The sequence below is a fragment of the Eucyclogobius newberryi genome, unplaced genomic scaffold (assembly GCF_026437365.1).
Source record: "Eucyclogobius newberryi isolate DKJ021-1_F unplaced genomic scaffold, fEucNew1.0.hap1 SCAF_5, whole genome shotgun sequence".
Taxonomy (NCBI): domain Eukaryota; kingdom Metazoa; phylum Chordata; class Actinopteri; order Gobiiformes; family Gobiidae; genus Eucyclogobius; species Eucyclogobius newberryi.
The window spans coordinates 18,817,194-18,843,454 of record NW_027316167.1 but is presented as its reverse complement, the minus strand read 5'-3'; the positions used below and the strand labels follow the sequence as shown (position 1 = coordinate 18,843,454).

Below are 26,261 nucleotides of genomic sequence, written 5' to 3'. Positions count from 1 at the left end.
ACATACACACTATCAGTTTTCACTGATAAACGTGGCCAGTACGAGGGAAACTGAAGCCTTCATCCTAAAGGCATTCTCCGGAGGTTTCTGAGAGGCAGTTACTCTAAACAGGGACTCTTTTATTTCAGGGAAGTAGTAAACTGGGACTGGAATAGTGAAAGAGATTGTTTCTAAAGGCAAACCCAAAAGCTTCAGAAGAGAAGGTGAAGAAGTGTACAAACATCACATACTATATAATGAACAATAACACTCTAAAGTACAGTATACTGTGTGTTATCGTCTCCTCTCCTCCTCGCATAAAACATGGTTTGGATTAGAAAATGTCACAGCGGATCAGACAGTGTCCCAGTGCCACAGAGCGGCAGCCAGATGGACTGCTTCAGTGCACAAACCATCCTCTGCTGCAGTCTTCCTCTTCTCTGTTTCTCACATGTCTTCTGAGACGTCAAAGAAAATCTATTCTCATTTCGTTTTTGTTGTTTTGTTTTTTACTAACTTCATGAAATTTCACTCATGTTATCTTTTTCAATGCATTTTTCTTTCTTTTTCCTTCCATAGCTGTTCTAACCCCATGAAAGTTCAATGGTCGTATGGGTCTGTTTCAGCTCTCTGCACCATGATGTATTGTATATATATGTATTGTATAGAGCGATTTCCCTCCATAACTCCATATGCAAGACAAATATAACTACAGCTAGTGAATACAGTAAGCATGTTTTTAAGGTTATAAATGGTTTAACGGTCACACTTTTGGGACCCTTTATAGTAACTACACTTTCATTTTAGCCGAGTTTAGCTGTTATGTCAGTTTGATTTTCTGTCTTTGTGATTTGTATGCATGTGTTCCTGTTCTGTGAAGCACTTTGAATTGCCTTGTGTACGAATTGTGCTCTACAAATACATTTTCCTTGCCTAATTTGTCGTAACAAAGCATGAACAAAATAAGCTTAGTAACTTAATTAAGGTTATGAAGTAGTTACTAAGCCTAAATCACTCTGAATAAACTATTCATTCACTATAAAATAAGTTCATGCTTTATTAAGGCAGGAATAAGTGTACGCAGACGTGGGAGAAAGGTGAGTTAAGTGTCTTGCCCAATGACAAAACATCACTTATTACAATGCATCTAATCTTTTAATAAATGGCGAGTCCTAGTCCGAGTGGTACACAGTATATTTGTACTCTTTCCCATGCTCTTGCAGCCTCATAACCTTTTAGTGATTAGAACATCATGAGAGAGAGCGCTGTGCTGTTTCAGTGGAGAACATTTAGCACTTGGCTGAGGACGGCTTAATAATGGCACTTCACCCATCCCTGAATGAGTCCGTCTTGTTTCCAGGGGCAACAGACAAAGATGTGGCGCTCTCAGACGCACCACCTATACCTTAACTCCAACAGTGGGAGGAATTCAGACGATCAGCTGAGCATTGGAAGTTACTCTGTTGAGTATTTGAGAAACTACTCGACACATTGTCACAAAATGAGAAGATTCAAATTGTTGGCGTTTTGATCTGGTCAAATCTGGTCTATGGAAATAAAACGGTACATCTTTTCTGCCAGAACAATCTTTTTCTATACGGCATCAGCAATATCTCATCCATGACTGTGGACAGGGCAGAATCTGAATTAGATCATCTTTTTCGATTAGTTGACTCGATTTTTAAAAACATTATCAACCAAATAAAGGACAAAACATGAATGAAAGCTTTTGCAATAGAGAATACACTATTTACAGATGAAGTGTATTGTTGTTGAAAATATGATCATGAAAATGTGTTGCATTTCCTCTGTCTTTGTTATAAAAAGGTATTTTTGTATGTGTTTTAAAGTCTGTATAGTCCAGATCATTATTACTATTATCAATACCGGCTGCAGACTGTAAATCTAATACATTTGACAACCAAGTCACTAACAAACAAATGACAATGTAATAAATGCAGATATATCGAGTTCAGATATGACTTGCACTGTGTCACTTTTGGTCGTGTTATTGTTTTGACTGGAACGTTCCCCAGTATGGTGTTAAATGTATGTATCTCCATGAAGACATGCAAGAGCTGCCACCAGGCCAAGTTACAGGTCAGATCTGTGGAGAGGCGACTCCGTTCACAGTAAGAATGGCAGGTGTTTTTGAGACACCTGCCATTCTTAAAAAAAAAACATCTACATTTGAATAAACGCAAGCTAGATATGTTCAATGCCAGCGAGAAGAACATTACAGGGAAAGTAATAACATCGCCATGGAGACAAGCAGGTGGCATACCCTCTACCAAAAGGTGACGTAGTGCACCTTTAATGAGTGGGTGATTTGAATTGTGCTTTGATTGGTTATGTAGAAAAGTGTAAGAGTGAACCTGTGATGAATAGAAACGAGAGGTTCATGAGTATATTTAACTTGTCCTTTCAGTAATGACAGTCTTGAGATGAGAAGTGCCTCCTCCCACACGCCTGACGTACATCGGCCCACACCCACAAAACGACTGAGCACAGACACAGGACTCATGAGAAAGGGGAGCAATGTCTGTGACGCACCCTCTGTAAGCTCTTTTAAGCCTTGTTTAATCTAACTGCCATCATAAGTCACTCTATGCATATTATTGTACATTCAAATGAAATGATAAAGGTGAATAATGATCAAATACAATCAAATCGACTTCATTATACACGGTTAGTATTCTAACTTTTATGAAATGTTGGAGTAAAAATACAAAGTATAGACTCTCCGTCATGGAGGCATAAGTGAAATGGAACGTAGTGTGATTTCTATGGACGGACTGGGAATAATCTCAGAATATCACAACATAAGAAAAATTAAGGTGGATTTGTCGAAGTAAAACAACTCTAAATTAAGACATTAAAGAGATTTACTACTGTATTTCACATTATTTGTTTATGTAATAGGAGAGATTATGACCGACAATTAGCATTTTTGATGAAGGCAAAATCCAGATTTTCAGGTTTTACTGGACAATTACTTAATTTTTTCTACAGATTCATGACATACTTTATCACAAATTATACTGTTTGTGAAGCTCAAATACAATTTTGAAGCTACACATTTGTATTTTTTTTCCATCTTTTGTATTTTTTTTCCCTTCTTTTATATTTTTTCCAACCAAACTAGCTGAAATTTATACTCTGTCAATTAAAATGCGTGGCTTACTTTTTTATTATAAATACTTAAAATCTAAAGCTAAACTTTTATGGTTGAATGAAGATCTGTGTTTGATATTTAAACCCCCTAAGCTTTAACACACAGAGTGGACCATCATGTCTTTTATCATGTCTGATGGAAACATTAGTGACACCTGCTTCCTAATCCTGCTGTATCTTTGTGCGATGGGGCTCATGCCTGTCACAGCCTCCTCTGCTGGTCCATCCTGTAGCCATGGCAACTGCACTGACTAATTAACATTTAAAAGCGCACCAGAATAACCACAAGATCTGTCTCGGGGAAAAAGACACAGACCCAAATGTGCAAACACAATCACATCACTGTCTGGTCAGCGGTCGTATTGGTGACGGATGTTCGCGCTGCAGTGGAAGCGCCAAAGCAGAAGCTGTTTGGTGCAGTACACAATGTGACCAGCAGGGGAAGGGCCAATGTGGCGCGTGCAGTGAGCTTTTACAGACACTTGGGGGCGCTGTGTCACACTACAATTGGATTCCCCACCTACAAATTCGACTGAATCTTTTTCATTCTGCAGGAACACGCAGATAATAGGAAGAACAAATGTGTTGTATGAATGATTTAGTCTGATAACAAATGTTCTCTCCAGCTTTTATTGCAATATTGGCAATGGATTTCAAATAGAATACAGAAGTTTGTCATGTAGTATTTTCCCAAAAATATGGATGATGTTAATTAAACATTTGATTAAACACAATTGCTACATAGAACACAGCCACCACAAGGATGTTTATTTCATGTTCATCAAGCATGCATATGACAGGTTAGACTGCTCTTATCACTAAAGGCATTCTAAATAAATATAATACATATATATATATATATATATATATATATATATATATATATATATATATATACATATATATATATATATATATATATATATATATATATATATATATATATATATATACACACATATATATATATATATATATATATATATATATATATATATATATATATATATATATATATATATAAGATTTAAAAAACAAAACACTTCCCCAGTTAGTAAACCCTAGTTTAGGCATTTCTGTATAATTTTACTTCCTGGCTGAAAATTATGGCATCACAATAGATAAATCCATAACTGTTACCTAGCAACCATGTTGTACACTGGAAAAAGCACATCTTAATTTACACAATAGTTATATTTTACAGATGAAAATATATGAAATGATTAACTTAAATTGTTAAATGAATGTTTAAAGGGTCAGCAATTTATGTTGTATGTTTTTTTAGCATAAATGTTCCATCCTGAATTAGTGGGATGAATTCACACTTTTTTAACTTTTCTTTATAAACAACCACTTTACTGGTGTAAAACTGTGATCAATATTGAACACAGGTACCCACCATAATTAGAGTCATAATTAGAGATTAGAAACATATCATTTGTACTTCAATAGACTAAAAGAATGGAAGGGGAAAGGTAGAGACTGTAGTGCAGCCAATGCATTACAGTAGCACAGATTATTAAAGCCCCACTGTGATTTCAGCCAAAAGTGCAAAACAAGAGGCTTGTTTCTCAACAAACTTTAATCATAACTTTTCTGGTGAAGGATCTGCCGCCTGCTTGTCTCCATGGAGATGTTCTCACTTTGCCTATAACATTCCAAAGAATACACATACTTTTCATAATGTTTGTTTTACTTTGGCCCAGGTCACTCTTGAAAAAGAGGTTTCCATCTCAAAGGTTTTTTACCCTGTTAATTGAAGGTTAAAATGAGAAACATGCCTGTTTAAAGTTTAGTTTATTGACACTATTGCTTGAATCTTGTTGTCTGTGCTGTCTATACCAAAACCTACCAATAGGAATAAGTGGAAGAAGAATGGATTTATTCACAGTTTTCTTTGCATGTCTTTGAGTCTAATAAGTGTGAAGAACAAACCCCACACATGCACTTTGATGCAAAAGGGACTGACAACACAAAGGGTTGAAAGTGGGTCCATAAACAGGCCATCTAGACTTGGTGAATGAGATCAATGGGGGCTTTTAATTAGGATATGAAGATCCACGTATGCTTTTATCATACGTTTGTACACTGTACACATGTATAACATTTGATACATTTGATATAAAATCAGAGAGTCCTACTGATTTTCTCACTGTGAAGTGAGAAACACTTCACCTGAAGTAATTCTCACCTGCTGCATGCTCAAATCTGCAAATGCCACTGCTCGAAATAGAAGTCGATGAAGCAATAAATAGATGAGGACCTTTCACAGACATGGACACAAGACAGTTTGATACTATTGCACAGCTTCCACTGTTGACTGTTGTCATCCATGTTGTGAACATAAAAGGTTAGGCCTACCAGCTGTGCCCTGTTATTACAGAGCATACTTGACTCATATCAGCAAACTTACATCAAACAAGCCCCAGAATAACATGGGCAGAACCTTTGACAATGATTCTGGTGGAAGGTGCTCAGGGCCCCAGGGAAGCTGACATTTATTAGGCGACTGAGGTACTGATATATTTATGTGGATACACATCACAAGCAACATATAACACACAACAACAAACTTTCCAATGACAAAGGACATAAGAGGATGGGCTGAGAGCAGTAGAGTTGCCCCAAAATGGGCCTGAAAAATGTTCTGTCCGTGGTTCAAGTCAAGCACAAAATGGACTCACCAATCAACCACAAAAGGTGTCTCCTCAGTACAACATATTGCTCATTTGAAGAACCATAGAATACAAAATGTTGCGCAACACTCAGAGTGACTTAGTATCCTGGAGCGCTTTTACAATCAGATCCACAAAGGCACCAGCAGTGTCACTCTTTGTTATTTACAACTCAGCTGGAAGTCAAGACCTTTGTGTAACATGAATGTGACTCCAGCATCACATTGTCATGAGGACATCAATGAGATTATTTTACCTTTGCTATCAATGCACTGCCCTAATGGTGTCATCATGGCTCACTAAAGAAGTTCTTGTTGGTTAAAACATGCCTGGGTTTTTGTAGTTTTTCCTCACAAGAAGGAGGATCCAAGGACAGTGGACAGTTATCCATTTGATTTTTCCTTGAACATTGTTTAATCTGGTTCTCTATTTTTCAAGACTGTTTCATGATTTGACTCTCTAGCTTGCTGCTGGTGAAAATTGTTTGACTATGGAACCATTGAGCAATTGATAGAGTAAAAGCCCTGGAGCCAATTGCAAAATGAACCCAGTGGATTGGTGGTTCAAAGTGTGTGTAGCACTTAAATTGTGTCGATTTCAGGTACAATGTCATGATCAATAAAACAAAGAGAAACATCCTACAATGACGGCCAGTGTAAGTAAGTCTGATTCTATGTTAAGAATACAAATGCATGCTTTGTGAAATATCGTATTTCAAAATATGATCTCAAATCTAAATACAAAACTGTGTCCGCTGTTAAGTGTCAGTGCAAAGTTAAATTGAGCAGTTGAATCGTTGCCTAATCAATATGCGGTTGACTGCACACTGCACACTAGGAGGCGCCGAGAAATAGAAAGGAAGTAAGCCTGACAACATTTGGAGTTTGCAGTCTTGTGTGCATTCTAAGTACTGAGCCATTATCATGCTAAATTCAAAAGATTCACCTCTTGACGGGATTTGAATAGTATAATAGTATCTCCGGGCCCACATAAAGCATCCATCTCCAGGATACAGTGTTTACTGAGTGGGTGCCAGGACACAGTGTACACTCTAGGTCACCCCAAAGACGCTCCATGAACGAAAGCACTGACCAAGACCTTTTATTCAGACCAACGGAAAACGTGTCAATGCACATCGACATCACTGTCACTGACATGTTCAAATGTAGCGCAATAAGAAACACAGGATGAAAGAACGCGAAGACTCGTGTCAAAAGTCTAAATATTTGTTGTATTAACGTGCAATCCTCAAACAGAAGCATACTGGTAATATAACTTATGCTACGACGATCCAGGCTCAAGATTTTGATTAAATAAAATATGCAGAGTCATCAAAAACAAAGAAAAGAGGTGGCCATTTTGAACTCAACAAACAATATCCTCTTTTTTATTCTACTGCAGTAAGAATATAAATAACCAACAAGCAAATGACCAAGAACAATAACTTCTATTATTAGATGTATTATTAGTGGTAGTAGTAGTAATATCCTGCAGCCATTTACATTTAGGCAATCAATTAGATCAGTGATCAGTCCGGCACAATAGATGAGGAGCAATAGCTTGTTATTTGCTTCATAATTAATCCCGTTTTACAGCCATCCGATGCTATTACCATTTTGATTGCACTGCATTACCAAGCTCACAATGTGCCCTTACCTGAAAAGAGAGAGGCATACTTAGCTCTGAACCCATTCAATCACTGACTCATTCACACTTGAGGCAAACATTGGCTCTTGAAAGGAACTTCAATAGTTGGCGCTGCAAGGTTACTCAATGCTAAGGCGGCAACAATTTGTCTGAAAAATCGTGCCCAGTCAACTGTTCATATAATTGTAATCATAGTTTGAGCATCGTAAACGTCAACTGGACAATCTGGTATCAGAGTGATGAAAATCCAGCGTTATTGTGATAACGATTGACAATTCAAACAAAATATGATATTTTTTTAATGGGGAAAAGTCCGGAAAATAAACCTGAAACCCATGAGTGCAGATTGGTTGTCAAATTCTTAAATCAGATACTAATCAATATTGAAACTAAACGCTATCAGTACAAACAATAATAATAATAATAATAACAACGGGACAAAATTAGACCTTTCCCAAACAGTTTTAGAATGTACAATTATTGGTACGAATGTATAATTATTTTGTGGTGAAAATTAAATTAGTATTAGTCTATTTTGTCTGCAATGTAAAGCACTTTGGATGTCTTGAAATGTATTGTAATGAATCCAATAAATTATTACAAATATCATTATTAGCAGTAGTATTTTAAAAAGAGTATTTTTATTATCATTGTGGTTAATGAAATCGAGTATCGCTTTTGAAATGTCTGTTTTGTGACACTAAACTCGTGCCAAAAGACTTTATTAAATCATAATGTCAAAAAAAAATAAACAATCAGATGTTTCAATCAAATCCTGTGAGTTATACACTATTTCAATCACAAAATTGCGACCTTAATTTGGTTTTAAAATGCAGGCCTAGAGATATTAAAAACAAAACAAAAACACAATGCAACAATAATCGTTTGACAAGTCGACTAATCGAAAACATAATCCCTGACTGGTCGACCACTAAAGACATACTCGTTATAGTTGAAAAGCCCTATTCAAAGCAAATGTTTGAATGTGTTCATAGAACTGAATATCATGTTTACAGACTGAAAGAGGCTGTTGGTTTGTCACATTTGAGCACAATGACAACAGTCACAAGACAAAACAAACACAAACTGTATATTTGTAAGAGATATTGGACTTACTTAGATTATACTCAGTTACAACAATGACAGTGGACGCAATAAGACTTGATAAAAGGATCCACTGCCTGCATCAAGCATCCTCGTCGCCAAAGAGCCCACGTAAACCGCCACACGTTTCCATGCAATAAGAAGACGTTTACAGCGCCTAGTTACAGTCTGTGTCAGACCATGTTCGGCTGGTACTTTGACAGAAGAAACACAAACATGACAGTAGTGGTCAGTAGTGGTCAGTAGTGGTCAGTAGTGGTCTGTAGTGGTCTGTAGTGGTCAGGTGCTGATGTACCTGTCATAACTCCATCTGCTGTAAGACATGCTCCTGTTGCTGCTCACTCCCTCCATGTCCCACTGTCCGCGCGCTTTACGCTCACAGATCACACTCAAATAAACGTTTGGGACGAGACACAAACGCGAACTAAAAGAATTGACAAATGAATGAGGGAAAGCGGTGGGAGACGGCCTCTTCCTCCGGGTCGTACCACTGCGCGCAGCCCCCATGGCGCAGCCGCGTGCGGAGGGGCGCGTGGCTGCGTGCGGAGGGGCGCGTGGCTGCGCGTGGCTGCGCGTGGCTGCGCGGAGGCTGCAGCGCACAGGATCATCCACATGGATCTATTGTATTATCCACATGGATCTATAATATTATCCACATGGATCTATTATATTATCCACATGGATCTATTGTATTATCCACATGGATCTATAATATTATCCACATGGATCTATTATATTATCCACATGGATCTATTGTATTATCCACATGGATCTATAATATTATCCACATGGATCTATTATATTATCCACATGGATCTATTGTATTATCCACATGGATCTATAATATTATCCACATGGATCTATTATATTATCCACATGGATCTATAATATTATCCACATGGATCTATTATATTATCCACATGGATCTATTGTATTATCCACATGGATCTATAATATTATCCACATGGATCTATTATATTATCCACATGGATCTATTGTATTATCCACATGGATCTATTGTATTATCCACATGGATCTATAATATTATCCACATGGATCTATTATATTATCCACATGGATCTATTGTATTATCCACATGGATCTATTGTATTATCCACATGGATCTATAATATTATCCACATGGATCTATTATATTATCCACATGGATCTATAATATTATCCACATGGATCTATAATATTATCCACATGGATCTATTATATTATCCACATGGATCTATTATATTATCCACATGGATCTATAATATTATCCACATGGATCTATTATATTATCCACATGGATCTATTATATTATCCACATGGATCTATTATATTATCCACATGGATCTATTATATTATCCACATGGATCTATTATATTATCCTCATGGATCTATTATACTATCCACATGGATCTATAATATTATCCACATGGATCTATAATATTATCCACATGGATCTATTATATTATCCTCATGGATCTATTATACTATCCACATGGATCTATAATATTATCCACATGGATCTATAATATTATCCACATGGATCTATAATATTATCCACATGGATCTATAATATTATCCACATGGATCTATAATATTATCCACATGGATCTATTATATTATCCACATGGATCTATAATATTATCCACATGGATCTATAATATTATCCACATGGATCTATAATATTATCCACATGGATCTATAATATTATCCACATGGATCTATTATATTATCCACATGGATCTATAATATTATCCACATGGATCTACAATATTATCCACATGGATCTATTATATTATCCACATGGATCTATAATATTATCCACATGGATCTATAATATTATCCACATGGATCTATTATATTATCCACATGGATCTATTATATTATCCACATGGATCTATAATATTATCCACATGGATCTATTATATTATCCACATGGATCTATTATATTATCCACATGGATCTATAATATTATCCACATGGATCTATTATATTATCCACATGGATCTATTATATTATCCACATGGATCTATAATATTATCCACATGGATCTATAATATTATCCACATGGATCTATTATATTATCCACATGGATCTATTATATTATCCACATGGATCTATTATATTATCCACATGGATCTATTATATTATCCTCATGGATCTATTATACTATCCACATGGATCTATTATATTATCCACATGGATCTATTATATTATCCATTATATTATCCACATGGATCTATTATATTATCCATTATATTATCCACATGGATCTATTATATTATATTATCCACATGGATCTATTATATTATCCACATGGATCTATTATATTATCCACATGGATCTATTATATTATCCACATGGATCTATTATATTATCCTCATGGATCTATTATACTATCCACATGGATCTATTATATTATCCACATGGATCTATTATATTATCCATTATATTATCCACATGGATCTATTATATTATCCATTATATTATCCACATGGATCTATTATATTATATTATCCACATGGATCTATTATATTATCCACATGGATCTATTATATTATCCATTATATTATCCACATGGATCTATTATATTATCCATTATATTATCCACATGGATCTATTATATTATATTATCCACATGGATCTATTATATTATCCACATGGATCTATTATATTATCCACATGGATCTATTATATCATTGATCATCCAGTCTGAGCACATCAACAGCTCCAGGCCTACAGTGTGTTTTATTTACTTTTCAACACTGAAACACAGCACAGGCCGTGTATTATGGTTATTTTATAGAATAAATTGTAACATGTACAATTGTTACTACAGTGGCCTACATTGTGTTAGAAATAACTCAAGTAGTCTATAGCTCATTGTTTCTTAATTTTATTTTAGCATGAAAACGCTGAACACAGTCAACACTGTTATGGAAAAAACATTATGATTTCAATGTACAATTTTCAACAGGATGGACCGTGGCAATAATATAATATTTAATTAAAGCTCTTATGTAAGTACATTTCCAAACTGAACAATCCCAAACTGGGCGTCACCATTTTAAACCAAGCTGAAGCTAACACCAGATAAATATATTCTACTTTCATAGAAGGAATATTTCATATCAAATTATCAAAATTTGGGCCAACATTAATCTTTAGTTTAAAAGAAATAGAGAATTAAATATTCCTCTTTACATACAGATACAGCCGAGCTGTGGATGTGTATTCACTTATAAACATATAAAAATACTAGTTTTATAAGAAAATAATGTATAAAAGTAGAAACATTTACTCAAGTCCATACTCCCACAATCGGATGTGTGTATTTTACAAGATGACAAGGCGACAGATTGCAGTACTTCACTGGTTTGGCCCACAGAAGTACTGAGGCTCTAACAGCACTTTGTGTTGTGGAACTCCACAGCGGCACAGATGAGCACAGGTCCAACTGGAGTTTACGGCGTGCATCTCAATGCTGTCCTTGTTACAAATCACACATGATTACAACAAGTTCTGCAGAATTCAAGGACAAATATAAAGTGGAATGATAATACATTTGATGGTGAATGTCAATAAAATGTTTCATAGAGATTTGGAATGATCTGGACTCACGTGAAGGGTTTAGCAGTTTGAGTCTAAGATTAATACATCATTTACAATATTCAGAGCTTGAATTAAAACATGACAAAGCTAGAAAATGTGCTACCACTGTGTTGTTCAAGGTGTGTAATACAGTTTTAACTGAACCACATTTCATCAGACATTTTAATATTTCTGTACATTTAACAGATGCTGAATATGAGCCCTACATCATCTAAGACTTTAAAATCAAATACAGTAGACACTTATGATTTGAGTACTGAGATGAAGAAGAAATTATAGACGTAGCAAAAAAAGCTGTAGAATACAGCTGTAGAGCTTTACCACAGGAGCATTCATATACAGGCTACCTTGGTATTATAATTTCACTATATATACAAACTCATATTCACTTTCATATATGCAAAACCAAAATCATCCTCACGCACTGTACTGTGGTGATTTAATCAGTCATAGGAAATACACTTTGTAAAATCACAAGAAAAGTCATTTATACAGTAGCAGATAAGCACATGGGAGTGAATGAATTTATGGCACACAAGTACACAAGACTTCATTTGATCACCCCTCTGTGAGTCAGACGGGGCAACTATGAAGTCAATAACATTCTTGATATATAGTTTTCATTCACTGGTAGCAGGTACAAAGGTCACTACAAGGCAAGAAAGGTCCTTCAGACTACAGAGGATGAAGTTGTTGAGCAGATTTCACAAGGCATTGTTTAGTGTTGGACTTTATACACCTGAAGGTAAAGTGGTGTTGATTTGGCATTGTCTGTGGTCCATACAGATGTCCTGGGACAGTGGTTTCTGGTCAGAGGACCATAGCTGTCTGGAGTCATGCAGGTGAGAAGGCAGTCATCCTCAAAGGATGGGTGAGGCAGAGCAGGTGGGGCAGAGGGCTTTACAGTGAAATAAGGCCACTCACACGATCACACAGTGGCACCCACTCTTGTCCTTCTCTTTCCTCGTAGGCTCTGGTGAAGGAGGACATTCCTGCTCTTGAAACTTTCTGTAGGTTGGAAAAAACACAACCCATTAGTTTGTCAATTACATAAGATAATTGCTATAAAAGACTAATAACCGCAACTGACCTTATTACTCTAACCAACTCGTGAAAAGCCTGGTCTACATTCATACGGATTTTGGCTGAAGCTTCCATGTAAGTGACCTTCAGCTGTCGGGCTAGCTGCTGTCCTTCTTCCTGGGTTACCTACAACAAGAGATTTAAAAATCATATAGATTTGATCACACTGACCACAATAAATACATGATATGAAAACATTAATCATAAGTAGAGCGCAGGTTGTCTATGGACACCAAAAGGGGGCAGTGTAGGTCCACTCTAGGATACAGGACTGTCTCACACAGCCACATTTTCATCATTTTTTCATAATCTTCTCTCTTGTGTCCCAGCTCGTCTCCTGACAGTGTGATCCCCTCTGTGTGTCTTTTATACACTCACGCACTCGCACTCACTCACGCACTCACGCACTCACTCACTCACGCACTCACGCACTCACTCACTCACGCACTCACTCACTCACGCACTCACTCACTCACGCACTCACGCACGCACTCACTCACTCACGCACGCACTCACTCACTCACTCACTCACGCACTCACTCACGCACTCACTCACGCACTCACTCACGCACTCACTCACGCACGCACGCACTCACTCACTCACTCACTCACTCACTCACGCACTCACTCACTCACTCACTCACTCACTCACGCACTCACTCACTCACTCACTCACTCACGCACTCACTCACTCACGCACTCACGCACTCACTCACTCACGCACTCACTCACTCACTCACTCACTCACTCACGCACTCACTCACTCACGCACTCACGCACTCACTCACTCACGCACGCACTCACTCACTCACTCACGCACTCACTCACGCACTCACTCACGCACTCTCACGCGCACCTCACGCGCACTCACGCGCACTCACGCACTCACGCACTCACGCACTCACTCGCTCACGCGCGCTCGCACTCACTCACACGCGCACTCACGCACTCGCTCACTTCCTGTTCCTGATCTGCCAGCTGCAGTTGGCTTGTTATCTGTAAACATTATCAGAAGGTTGGCACCTCTCTGTGCGTCTGACTTACTTGTCGCTGTTGCTCCAGATCTGCTTTATTGCCTACAAGGATCATGGGAAATTCATCTCTGTCTTTGACTCGGAGAATTTGTCTTTGGAATTTGTAAATTTCTTCAAAGCTGTGAATCACACAAACAGGCATAACATTTAGCACAAGTATAAGGTGAATGTTCAGAAACAAGATAGATTATAATGCAGAAGTAAACTATCGCTGCACACAACAATATGCTGCTTAAGCCAGATAGAAGTTCAGTATGTTGTAAATCTAGAAATAAGTGACCAGTATCAAATGAGGAAGTCAACAGTGTTGAAGGGAACAAGGGGATGTATTAGAACGGAATACATTAGGGGCCTACAATGCAACGATTTAATGAGGGAGCGTGTTAGGGGTGAGGGGGAGTGTTAGGTTTAAGGGGGAGTGTTAGCTGTGAGGGGGAGTGTTAGGTTTAAGGGGGAGTGTTAGCTGTGAGGGGGAGTGTTAGCTGTGAGGGGGAGTGTTAGCTGTGAGGGGGAGTGTTAGCTGTGAGGGGGAGTGTTAGGTTTAAGGGGGAGTGTTAGCTGTGAGGGGGAGTGTTAGCTGTGAGGGGGAGTGTTAGCTGTGAGGGGGAGTGTTAGCTGTGAGGGGGAGTGTTAGCTGTGAGGGGGAGTGTTAGCTGTGAGGAAGCGTGTTAGCTGTGAGGGAGCGTGTTAGCTGTGAGGGAGCGTGTTAGCTGTGAGGGAGCGTGTTAGCTGTGAGGGAGCGTGTTAGCTGTGAGGGAGCGTGTTAGCTGTGAGGGAGCGTGTTAGCTGTGAGGGAGCGTGTTAGCTGTGAGGGAGCGTGTTAGCTGTGAGGGAGCGTGTTAGGTTTAAGGGGGAGTGTTAGCTGTGAGGGAGCGTGTTAGGTTTAAGGGGGAGTGTTAGCTGTGAGGGGGAGTGTTAGCTGTGAGGGGGAGTGTTAGCTGTGAGGGGGAGTGTTAGCTGTGAGGGAGAGTGTTGGGTGTCAGGGAGAGTGTTGGGTGTGAGGGAGAGTGTTGGGTGTGAGGGAGAGTGTTGGGTGTGAGGGAGCGTGTTAGGGGTGAGGGGGAGTGTTAGGTTTAAGGGGGAGTGTTAGCTGTGAGGGGGAGTGTTAGGTTTAAGGGGGAGTGTTAGCTGTGAGGGGGAGTGTTAGCTGTGAGGGGGAGTGTTAGCTGTGAGGGGGAGTGTTAGCTGTGAGGGGGAGTGTTAGGTTTAAGGGGGAGTGTTAGCTGTGAGGGGGAGTGTTAGCTGTGAGGGGGAGTGTTAGCTGTGAGGGGGAGTGTTAGCTGTGAGGGGGAGTGTTAGCTGTGAGGGGGAGTGTTAGCTGTGAGGGAGCGTGTTAGCTGTGAGGGAGCGTGTTAGCTGTGAGGGAGCATGTTAGCTGTGAGGGAGCGTGTTAGGTTTAAGGGGGAGTGTTAGCTGTGAGGGAGCGTGTTAGGTTTAAGGGGGAGTGTTAGCTGTGAGGGGGAGTGTTAGCTGTGAGGGGGAGTGTTAGCTGTGAGGGGGAGTGTTAGCTGTGAGGGGGAGTGTTGGGTGTCAGGGAGAGTGTTGGGTGTGAGGGAGAGTGTTGGGTGTGAGGGAGAGTGTTGGGTGTGAGGGAGAGTGTTGGGTGTGAGGGAGAGTGTTGGGTGTGAGGGAGAGTGTTGGGTGTGAGGGAGAGTGCTGAGTGTGAGGGAGAGTGCTGAGTGTGAGGGAGTGTTAGCTGTGAGGGAGAGTGTTGGGTGTGAGGGAGAGTGCTGAGTGTGAGGGAGAGTGCTGAGTGTGAGGGAGTGTTAGGTGTGAGGGAGAGTGTTGGGTGTGAGGGAGAGTGTTGGGTGTGAGGGAGTGTTAGGTGTGAGGGAGAGTGTTGGGTGTGAGGGAGAGTGTTGGGTGTGAGGGAGAGTGCTGAGTGTGAGGGAGAGTGCTGAGTGTGAGGGAGAGTGCTGAGTGTGAGGGAGTGTTAGGTGTGAGGGAGAGTGTTGGGTGTGAGGGAGAGTGTTGGGTGTGAGGGAGAGTGTTGGGTGTGAGGGAGAGTGTTGGGTGTGAGGGAGAGTGTTGGGTGTGAGGGAGAGTGTTGGGTGTGAGGGAGTGTTAGGTGTGAGGGAGAGTGTTGGGTGTGAGGGAGAGTGTTGGGTGTGAGGGAGAGTGTTGGGTGTGAGGGAGAGTGTTGGGTGTGAGGGAGAGTGTTGGGTGTGAGGGAGAGTGTTGGGTGTGAGGGAGAGTGTTGGGTGTGAGGGAGAGTGTTGGGTGTGAGGGAGTGTGTTGGGTGTGAGGGAGAGTGTTGGGTGTGAGGGAGTGTTAGGTGTGAGGGAGTGTTAGGTGTGAGGGAGAGTGTTGGGTGTGAGGGAGAGTGTTGGGTGTGAGGGAGAGTGTTGGGTGTGAGGGAGAGTGTTGGGTGTAAGGGAGTGTTAGGGGCGAGGGAGGGTGTTAAAGGCGAGGGTGTCAGGGGTGAGGGTGTCAGGGGTGAGGGAGGGGTGAGGATGGTGCACAGTTGTGAACAGTAAACAGAGGAGTGTACACAGAGCACATGTGCTGGTGTCCCCCACCTTCCTCGGTCAGTGACAGAGAAGACGAGCAGGAAGCCCTCCCCTGTTCGCATGTATTGTTCTCGCATGGCTCCAAACTCTTCCTGTCCAGCCGTGTCTAGGACTAAAGCAAACGTATTTAAATTAATAAAAACTATTCAATACATGCATTTCAAACATCTAATATTTGTATCCATAGTAAATCCCAGTATTTCTGTATTTTAGTTATTTTCAGTGTTGGATAGTGACACCAGGTGCTTTTGTTGTAGAGGCTTTTGTTGTCCTGAAGGAAATATTGACTGAATGTGGCTAAACACAAGATTATACACAATTATGGAACTTTTCAAATGTTCATGTTGCAAGTAGGAATGTCAAGATTATTAGATAAATCGATAATTGGGATTATTCAGGTAATAATGTAAGTATTATAGAATAATAATCGTGATCATTGTATGATTTTTAAATTCAGTCCACAGTCTACTGTTATGTACTAAACTACTTTTTCATCTGGTTATTCATTTCCTAAAATTGGCCAATTTTAAAGTTTGATTTCATAAAGCTGATCACAAACTAGAGAAAATAAATGTGTTAAACAATGAGAATGAATGAAAATGAAAGGTTTCACTGTTGCTTAGTTGTGGTCTCAGTAATAAATCTGTTAAACCATTATTGTTTTCCTCACAATAATTGTAACTCTAAAATCTGATGTTGTGACATAAATTGTGTTTTTGCTTTCAATTTGACAATGTATCACTGTTTTCAATTGGATTATATTCTATTAGGAATAAATGCGTAAAAAACTGCCCTGTTTGGCAGTTATAATTTACATTTATTTTTTCAATCCCTGCTTATGTTTATTGGGGCCAAGTGCACTTACTGTCGAGCCGCGCAGCCCTCTCGTCTATCACACACTGCTTGGTATAGGAGTCTTCGATGGTGGGGTCATAGTCAGTGACGAAGTATGACTACAGAGGAGAGCAGAAAGAGACACGTAAAGAACATGTGTGAGGAACATTGTGTCAACAGCACACAGGTGGGCCACTCCTGTCAGCATGGAAGACCACTGTTTACTCCTGTTTGTGGTTGAAACAGGCCTAATGACCTCGACCTTTATTACCAACAAACTGTAAAGGGAAGATGGATGAACTCGGTTTACGCCGTGGCTCACAATATCTGTGCATTATATGTTTATGTTAATTCACATTAATGATGAGTTAGTCCAGCATGTAAATGTACCATGCAGGTTCATTTTGATCTGTGTCCCTTTGGCAAGTTGATGGCAAGACCAAAAACAGCCGCAAAGTACTCTCAATCACCAGTGGGGTCCGCAAGCCAAACCTGGCCAGCCAGGTGGTCTAATTTAGCCCCCGAAGGGGTGCTGAGATTTATTAGCAGGATCTATTCAACAACATTTTGTGCAAAGAAGATCAAATCAAGTCTATTCCCCTGAAAACACATTAAGAAAAGTCATCATCTCGTTGCAAATACATTTTTTAAATGCAACACAAAACTAGGTTTGTCCCTAGCCATGTTAATAAGTATTAGTTTTGCACGATCAAGGAAAAAAAATTATAATTTTGGCCTGACATGAGTACATTGAATATCAGTGAATAGAATATGTAGGTGTAAGTTATTATTTTTTTTAAATTACACGCTGTACACAAAACAAAAATAACAAAATAAATTAAATATACAATATAAATTTAAAAAATCATACTGTAAAACTGTAAAAATAAAATATATAGTTTAGTCAACATTATGCTCACGTATCTGATTGTACACTAAGGCTATGAGACGTCACATTCACAGTCACATAAGCCCTTGTGGTAGATCAGTCTTCTAAAGTTTAATCTTTTTGATTGAAAATATAATTTTCTGACTACATACTGTAATGCCAGTACTTAGTAATAATGGTATTACATACGGCTAGTAATACTCTTGAGTCTGCAAATACAACATCGTCATGCCTTTACATTCCCTCAGATCACCTAAAGCATGGAAATTTAATGTAGTTTAATTCTTCCCTAATCCTGTCATGAATGAATAATGGAAGACAAAGATCTCAAATCGATCAGCACATTGAATTCCAGCACAGTTCTTGAAGGTTTACTCAGAGAGAGCGCTCTGTGGCAAGTACCTTTTGAGTAAATGTTTACCTGGACTGACCTCCAACTCATGCGTTGCAGTGAATGGCACGCTGCATACATAAAGACCCCCAGGGGGAAGACACAAGCTAAACAATAATGGCCACTGGACACAGTGTTCAACATTGTAGCAAGAGAGATTCACAGTCTTATAACAAATTAAACTAAATGCCAACCTCCAAAATACTGTAGCCATATATATTTGAATACAGTAGTTATAGCAAAGGTAATTACACATTTTATTTATGTATTTATTAATCTAAATAAATACTATAGTATAGTAGAGAAGAGTTTGCGCCAGAACCTGATGTGTGGCTCAGGTGGTCTTTTATGTTGCACTGTCCGTGGTTTAAAGGCAGTTTAAGGTGAATACGGTGGTTTGAGGTAAACCAGGTCTAAATGAGGACATAACAAAGGCTTAACCTGGTGATCCAGGACTAAATAACTCTATAACTAAATAACTAAATAACCAGAACTCAAAATGGCATAACTAGAAATAATAATCCACCAATTCTGAAATTCAACAAGATCAAAACAAAATTTGTATTCAATTTCTTATTAAAAGTTTTGAAATTGAATTGAAGTGTATGTTTGCAGCCATGGCCTGGTGCTTGTTTCTTCCATGATCAACTGCATGCTTTCGAGACATATCCTTGTCATGTTGAAAAGACAATAGCTCTGTGCTACATCCCAGAGTTTATCTCGTCTCCTAGTAACCCAAATTTAAGGATGGGGCCAGTGGGCAGGGAGCCACAGGGAGGAGGGGGAGGAGTTAGGCATTTTTGACATTTTTCCCATGTTTTCTAGTTCTGTCTCTCCTCAGAGACTAGTTAAGTGGTGACAGCTGAGGGGAGTGTGCAGGGAATGTCAAACCAACAACCACACATGGACTCATCACAAAAACCTTCCTATAAGTGCTTTTACAACAGGACAAATACATGACTTACAGTGACTGACATTGGCCGACTGTATGTGGGGCAAAATTCCTTCTTTTTCAGGGGTTATGAAGGTAGATTGTCTGTATAACCTGTGACAACGAAATACGTAGAGCAGGCTGATGATTCTTTATATGACGAGGATTTAGATTTAATTCATTTACTTAAAACAGGTATATCACTGAATTACATTTAAGAGTTTTTAATCGTCCATTCACACTTACCCTTTCAAAGTGTTATCTAGAGTCAGTAATGCACGTTTGAGTAATATTCTCCTGTTCAGAAAATCCCCCTTACCCACATTCGCACCCACTGCTCTCTTCTCGTGATCCACATAGGTTTCAGCAGTGTCGAGTAGTTCTTTTGGCTCTAATTTGAAAAAATCTTTGCTTGCTACTGTAAACTGTATTTGTCCTTAGACGGCACTTGTTTCTTTCCATAGTTATTTTAGATCAACAATGACATGTATGCCCTTACTATAAAATAATGTCATATGTCCACTAGAAAGGTTAGATATTGCAACATTAAATAGAAATGTGTATTATTATTCCCAATGTCAATGTGGACGTTATATCAATAGCACATTTACAACAGCAGCTCCCCAAAGTGCTTCACGTGCACAATACATGGTAAAAACAACATAGATGAGTGCAAATATAATTACACAACAGAACTGCCAGGTAAACACATGACACACATTTCGGTCACAGTCCGCTACAGTTCTTGAGTACAGAAATGATGTAGCAGGTCTCAAATCACAATGACCATTGCCATGGTGACTCAGGGCATTACCAGGAAGCATGTTTCTCAGAAGACACTAAAAGCCTGCATCAGAAGGCTTGAGTACCGGTAACTCAATATAGAAATCTATATATTTGTGAGGATGACATCAAACCTGTTTGTCTACAATTTAGAGCCGTAGTTCTTTAGTTATTCAGTCAATTCATCTGTCGACGGTCTTAGTCGACCACATGTTTTTAGTTGACTTATTATTTTATTAGAATTATAAAGCTCAGCAGAAAGGAAAATGTACGGAGTGAGTTGCCTGAGCTTTTACAGTGACTGGACAGTTTAAGCTGCCTTTTATGAAGATGCTGTAAGCTTTACGGGCCACTTTTAGTCGATGCACGGTCACGTCTTTAGTTGACTAGGGATTTCTTTAGTCGACTACAGCGCTACTACAATTGTTGAACACAATGGAGTGAAAATAACTGAAGTACTAATACAATTACAATTACAACAATGACTACCACTATACAGATTATCTTTGTTCAGAGACTACGCGGAATAGTTTGTATTTACAGTCACAGTTATAAGGTAGTCACATTGAGTGCTAACTTTAAGGATACCCTCAAGCAGACGATTGCAGTAAAGACTAGCAGAGTAAAACACTTAGGCAATGATAAGGCCAGTACAGACATGACCACTACAGAGGGTGTGTGTGTTTGAGGTTGAAACTCCAGGATTATTAACACCAACAGTGTGCATGTCGTCTCTCAAGCCTCTCCTCTACACCTCTGAATCAACATAGCAACAAAACTAAGGTTACTTAACGGGGATAGATATTATTACTAAAACTAAAACACAACAGCGGCAGAGGAAAGCTTTTCTATTTATTTTTAAACTGCAGATGAATGAAAATGAGCACTAGATCTTATTCTTATTGAACTATAAGATCACATCTATAAATGACAATGACGAGCCCTAAGCAGGATGTGCAGTAAGCATAAAGCTGTGATGCTAGTATCAGGTAGGTGAGGCCACACTGCGCCTCATCCTGTGTGCAGGAAGGAAACTCCACCTCCAGCTGCAGGCTGCGCCTTTGGGTGGCTGTGATGTCACAGATGACATCGTTCCCTCCACGCCCACTAACTTAAGTTCAAAAGTGTCACTACTGCAGCTCTCAGGCGGATCTCAGCTCCCCACCCGTTCTACAAAGACACATATTACACCAGGAAACTACTACAGAACTGGGAGAAATGTTCATTGTTATCTCAAGAAATGAATCATAGCTTTTCTGTTCTACAACAGAATATATATTTATAGACAAACACATTGACATCCAAAAGACACCTGAATGGAAGTATGGATGCAATGTAGGCATTGACATTGACATTGAAAACAGGCTCTGCATTCTTTTCCTTAAAGGTCGAGCCACTGCCATTTACTGAAGAGCCAAAAACTGACACGTTTCTTACAGCATCATATTCTTCAGCGTAGCATAGAGAAGTCTTAATTATTGTTCTACAAACAAAAAACATAAATGAACGTCTGGGACACAATATTTACATGCATGACACAGTTTTTGCAAAAGGTTATAACGAGCCAGGAATGTAGTCCTTAGGATGGGCAAAAATGTATATTATATTTTTTAGTCCTTTGGAGCATGACTGTGTAAAACTTTATAGTTTTGTTTCTTCTATATCAGACTAAGCAAGACAAGATGTAATAGCCCATAATTACCTGATTTAGAAGAAACTACAAAACTATTAAGAAGACAAGATGAATAATCTTAACCTTTTGCCAACTTTTAACTTTTTGTCAACTAATTCCACACTTATATGCCATCAATGTAACAATGATTTTGAAACATTAATTGTACAGCAGTTTATGAACAGAAGTCAAGTCACAATTTCTGTGTTGAGAATTAAATATGTGCACATTTGCTCCAAAGCTGCCCCTGGATGCACTCCTTTGCAGATGGGATGAATTATGCTAAAATTCTGGATTTATCAAAAAAAGCACAAGTTGACTTCCTGTCCTGAGACCACGATGGTTCAACCTCTGCTGAACCTCCGGGGCGAGCCTCCTCAGCTGTCAGTAATCACACAGTCACCATGAGGCTTTAACGTCAACCAGATGAGAGGGAAGACCAGATCTATGGCATATGTGCACATTCAAATATCAATCTGTCTTCCCTGCATATCGATATATCTGCAAGAAGGCATTTGTGCACGGCCTTTTAAGAGTGCTGATGTGCCAAATAGTGAAAGTACTAGGACACAGTTAGCATGGGGAGGCTGTGGCTGCAGGAGAAAGCAGGAGAATGAAGAGGGGGAGGGCAAGGCTTTGACTTCCTGTGGAAACACCCACTTTTCCCATGAGCTCATACAATCCAGAAAGGTCACTAATTCAATACCTAATACACAGAGCACACGGTTAGTCCACTGCCTTAAACGGCCACCAGGGACGAGAATGGCGATATTGAAAATTTGAATGACAGTATGGCTGGTACTCCTTTTCACTCCACAGACTAAGATAGTCAGATGAGATGATATTTTGCTTCTCATCCAAAATGTGTTCAAATCCATCTGTAAATGTTATGTTCGAAGACTTGCACGAAAAGTGAATGGACTGTAAAATAAACCAGAAATATTGTACCCTAATAAACGTATTATTAGGGTTGTAGAAAAAAACATGCACTGCCAATCAAGTAGTTGACCAAACAACTGTGTGGCTCTCAAAGCTATTAAGTATTTCTATGTTTCTGACATAAATCTGACCCAAACTAAACTCTCTCTACCAAGCACCAGTGAGTAGAGCCTAACATGCGACATGTTGGGTTTGTCTGTACCCTGTGTTTGCACTGACTGGGGGAAGCAAGCTTTTTCCAATGCTGCTCCTGCAGCTTGGAACTCCCTTCAGTCGGAGTTGAGATGGCATGAAATGGTCTCAATTAGGGGTTTTCTTTCAATTTTAAGACAAGACAAAGAGATGAGGAAAAAAAAACTGTGTTTTTAAATGTAACGGTAGATTTTCTTTTCTTTTCATAAATGTCTTTAAATTGTGTAATGTTTTAAAATGTTTACTTTGCCGCAGGTCACGATTGAATAAAGGGTCTCAATCTCAATGGGTTCTTACCTGGTTAAATAAAGGTTAATAAATAAATAAAACGAACAATGAAACTGACTAAAAGTAATTTTACAAATCTAAAAGTAATTTTACATAGTCAGTAATGTGCATCTGGGTTGGCTCAGGGCCGAATTAAATGAACCCATTGCACATCATTCTTACAAGTGCTCTTCCTCCTAATGCCTAAAAGGATCAATAGCTTGTCCCTTTAATCATTCTCCCTTCTTTAATGTCAGCGGCAAAAGGGAAATACGGCTTTATAGCAGACAAACCCTCGATGCCTTCTAATCCATCTAGACTTTGCTGAAAAGGCAGGGATCGCCATTATAAAGTTCACATTAATTCTGGCCAATGTTGCCGCTGATTTATGGCAAAAGTGTACGGACCTGGACTGAAGCTGCTTATGGCGATGTGCCTTACCTAATCTGACTCCTGTTTCCAGACTACTGTAAATCGAACTGCTGAGTGAGGAGTTTTTATGTGATGTTGTAGTGGCCCAGGATGTTACAAAGAAAGAGGACATTATGCATCTCCTTTTAGGCTCATGAGCACTCTGACTACAATGGTTTAAGTTCGATCTACTAAATCCAGTACCAATCACGTATTACTAAACTAAGATTATGCAGTCCCCTTTTAAATTAATTTATAATAAGTTTCATCCATCAGATTACCGGTATACTCCCTCAAGCTTTTTTCATTTCTAAACCCAAAACACAGTATGGCACCTACACTGAGAATAAAGCGTAGGATGAATGACCCATGAAGAAGGCTTAACCCTCCAGAGCCATAAAGCTCCTGCTGTCCACTCACCTATCTGACATTAAAACTTCAATCACATGGGCTAAATATCAGTGTGTGCTGGACCAGGCACACGTTTGAACTGACTTAAAGGGACCGAATCAAAGAACCATCTAAAGCGGCCCTTACCGCTCAATAATCGAGTCCAGAGAGGCTGTTTTTTTTTTCTGAAGTGGAGTCCACAAAACTGTAGTGTTAGTGAAGCTCTGAACAAGTCATCGAGGCATCACAGATATGGTTTTATTGTCCATTGTTCTTTTACTGACTATCTAACATCTATATGTTCCTATTTCTTACTGGTGGTCATAATTCCATACTGATGTACCCTAATCAGTGGTAACATTCTTGTAGTTTGTTTTGAGACTTCTGTTTATCCAAGCTGTCAATGTTTGGGCATTGTATTAATAGAAAATAAGACAACCAAGTACATGTCATCTTCAAAATAAAAAGCAATATACATTATTTTTGAGTATTCATTCACTCAGTGTTCCTCCTCGATTTGATTGTCCTTTGTTCCGAAGCAGCTCAACAAAGCGGCCCTGTGATGGCCTCCGGAGAGAACAGCAGCTACTGCAGTGACTCGTGGACAGAGGACCACTGTGTGACTTTCAAAAGCCCTGGCAAACTCCCTCACAGAAGTGTGGCTCATAGTATGAAGTGTGTAGCTCCAGGAAAACCATATGACTGTAGAAATAATGGGACACTTTTAAGCAGAGAAAACAGAGAGAAAGGAGACTTGTTTGAGTGTTATATGGACATAAACATGAATTACACCACAACTGGTGTGATGCACTTTCTTTGTGCCTGAAAGAACAGTGCCATGCTTCTGCACCTGCAAAAGAGTGTCTGTCTCACTCTCACTCTGACTCTCTGCAGGGACAAATGCTGAGCTGGTGTTCTCTGCTGCAGACCATAACTCTGGATACGGAGTGATATGTCAAAGGAAATGGGGCCATTTACTGGCATCATGTCAGATACAGAGCAGCATCACCACTGTGTGCTTTTAAGCCAGCAGACACACAATTACACAGACCGTGCAAATGTTATTACTTCAGCAGCCTGCTCCCCATAAATAAGATCTAATGGACATACAGTACCTCCTCCCTCCTCCACGAGGGACACTTCCTCTATGGCTGTACGCTGTTAGGATCAATTTGAAAAGGACAAACTGCTGGGGATAATATTCTAAAAGTTGTGTTTAGTGGAAAACATAAGCAGCAACTTTATTATGGGCAAATTCTTCCTGATATCTTGCTAGAAAAAAAATTTAAATAAAGAAGGGACAAGACAGTTTCTCCATAATCCTGAATAAAAAGGGCAATGGCAGTGATGTATGAAAAAACATAGCTTTTAAACTAAATTCCAGAGCAAATGCTTTGACTTATAGCCCCCAGATTCCTGTCTGGTGGAGTGATTGTTAAAATGCGTGATGCCACACACAGACAGTTTGAAGCAGTTGACATAATGCTCTATGGCCTGTTAAAATACAAGTGTAGAATGACTGACAACTGCTGTGAGCCACAGAATACAGCGGCTGTTGTGCTCACATGACAGCTGTCCTTACTGCACCTGAGCTGCTCTAAATGACATGTCCTCATCACAGAGCCCGGCGCCTGCCAGGAGCAGACGCATGGGTTCTTGTTGTTAGCACAGTTGGGCAGTGGCTCTCTGACTCAGTGTATTGTCACCTGTCGAGAAGTTGTCCCATTCCATGGCTGACCTCCCTGAT

At 39.4% G+C, this 26,261-nt stretch overlaps 2 protein-coding genes across 4 annotated transcripts in view; both read right to left on the bottom strand.

Moving 5' to 3' along the window:
- tub (TUB bipartite transcription factor) overlaps positions 1–9,044 on the bottom strand; it is a 28,585-nt gene extending 19,541 nt beyond the window's left edge. Inside the window, exon 1 of one of the 2 annotated variants that reach the window (XM_072465050.1) lies at positions 8,875–9,044. In XM_072465050.1, the coding sequence (XP_072321151.1) occupies positions 8,875–8,930 (56 nt within the window). In that variant the 5' untranslated portion in view covers positions 8,931–9,044. The remainder of the gene's footprint in view (positions 1–8,874) is intronic. The other variant, XM_072465049.1, reaches the window with a different exon arrangement.
- Positions 1–26,261, bottom strand: part of rras2 (RAS related 2) — a 316,645-nt gene that overhangs the window by 283,863 nt on the left and 6,521 nt on the right. The window contains exons 2-6 of one of the 2 annotated variants that reach the window (XR_011931260.1): positions 17,681–17,768; positions 16,825–16,927; positions 14,316–14,424; positions 13,279–13,397; positions 12,723–13,196 (exon numbers count right to left, since the gene is read on the bottom strand). Coding sequence is in view for 1 of the 2 variants with exons in the window: in XM_072465828.1 (XP_072321929.1) it covers positions 13,109–13,196; positions 13,279–13,397; positions 14,316–14,424; positions 16,825–16,927; positions 17,681–17,768 (507 nt within the window). In the remaining variant the exon portion in view is untranslated. Of the gene's footprint in view, positions 1–11,454; positions 13,197–13,278; positions 13,398–14,315; positions 14,425–16,824; positions 16,928–17,680; positions 17,769–26,261 lie in introns of those variants that run through there. The other variant, XM_072465828.1, reaches the window with a different exon arrangement.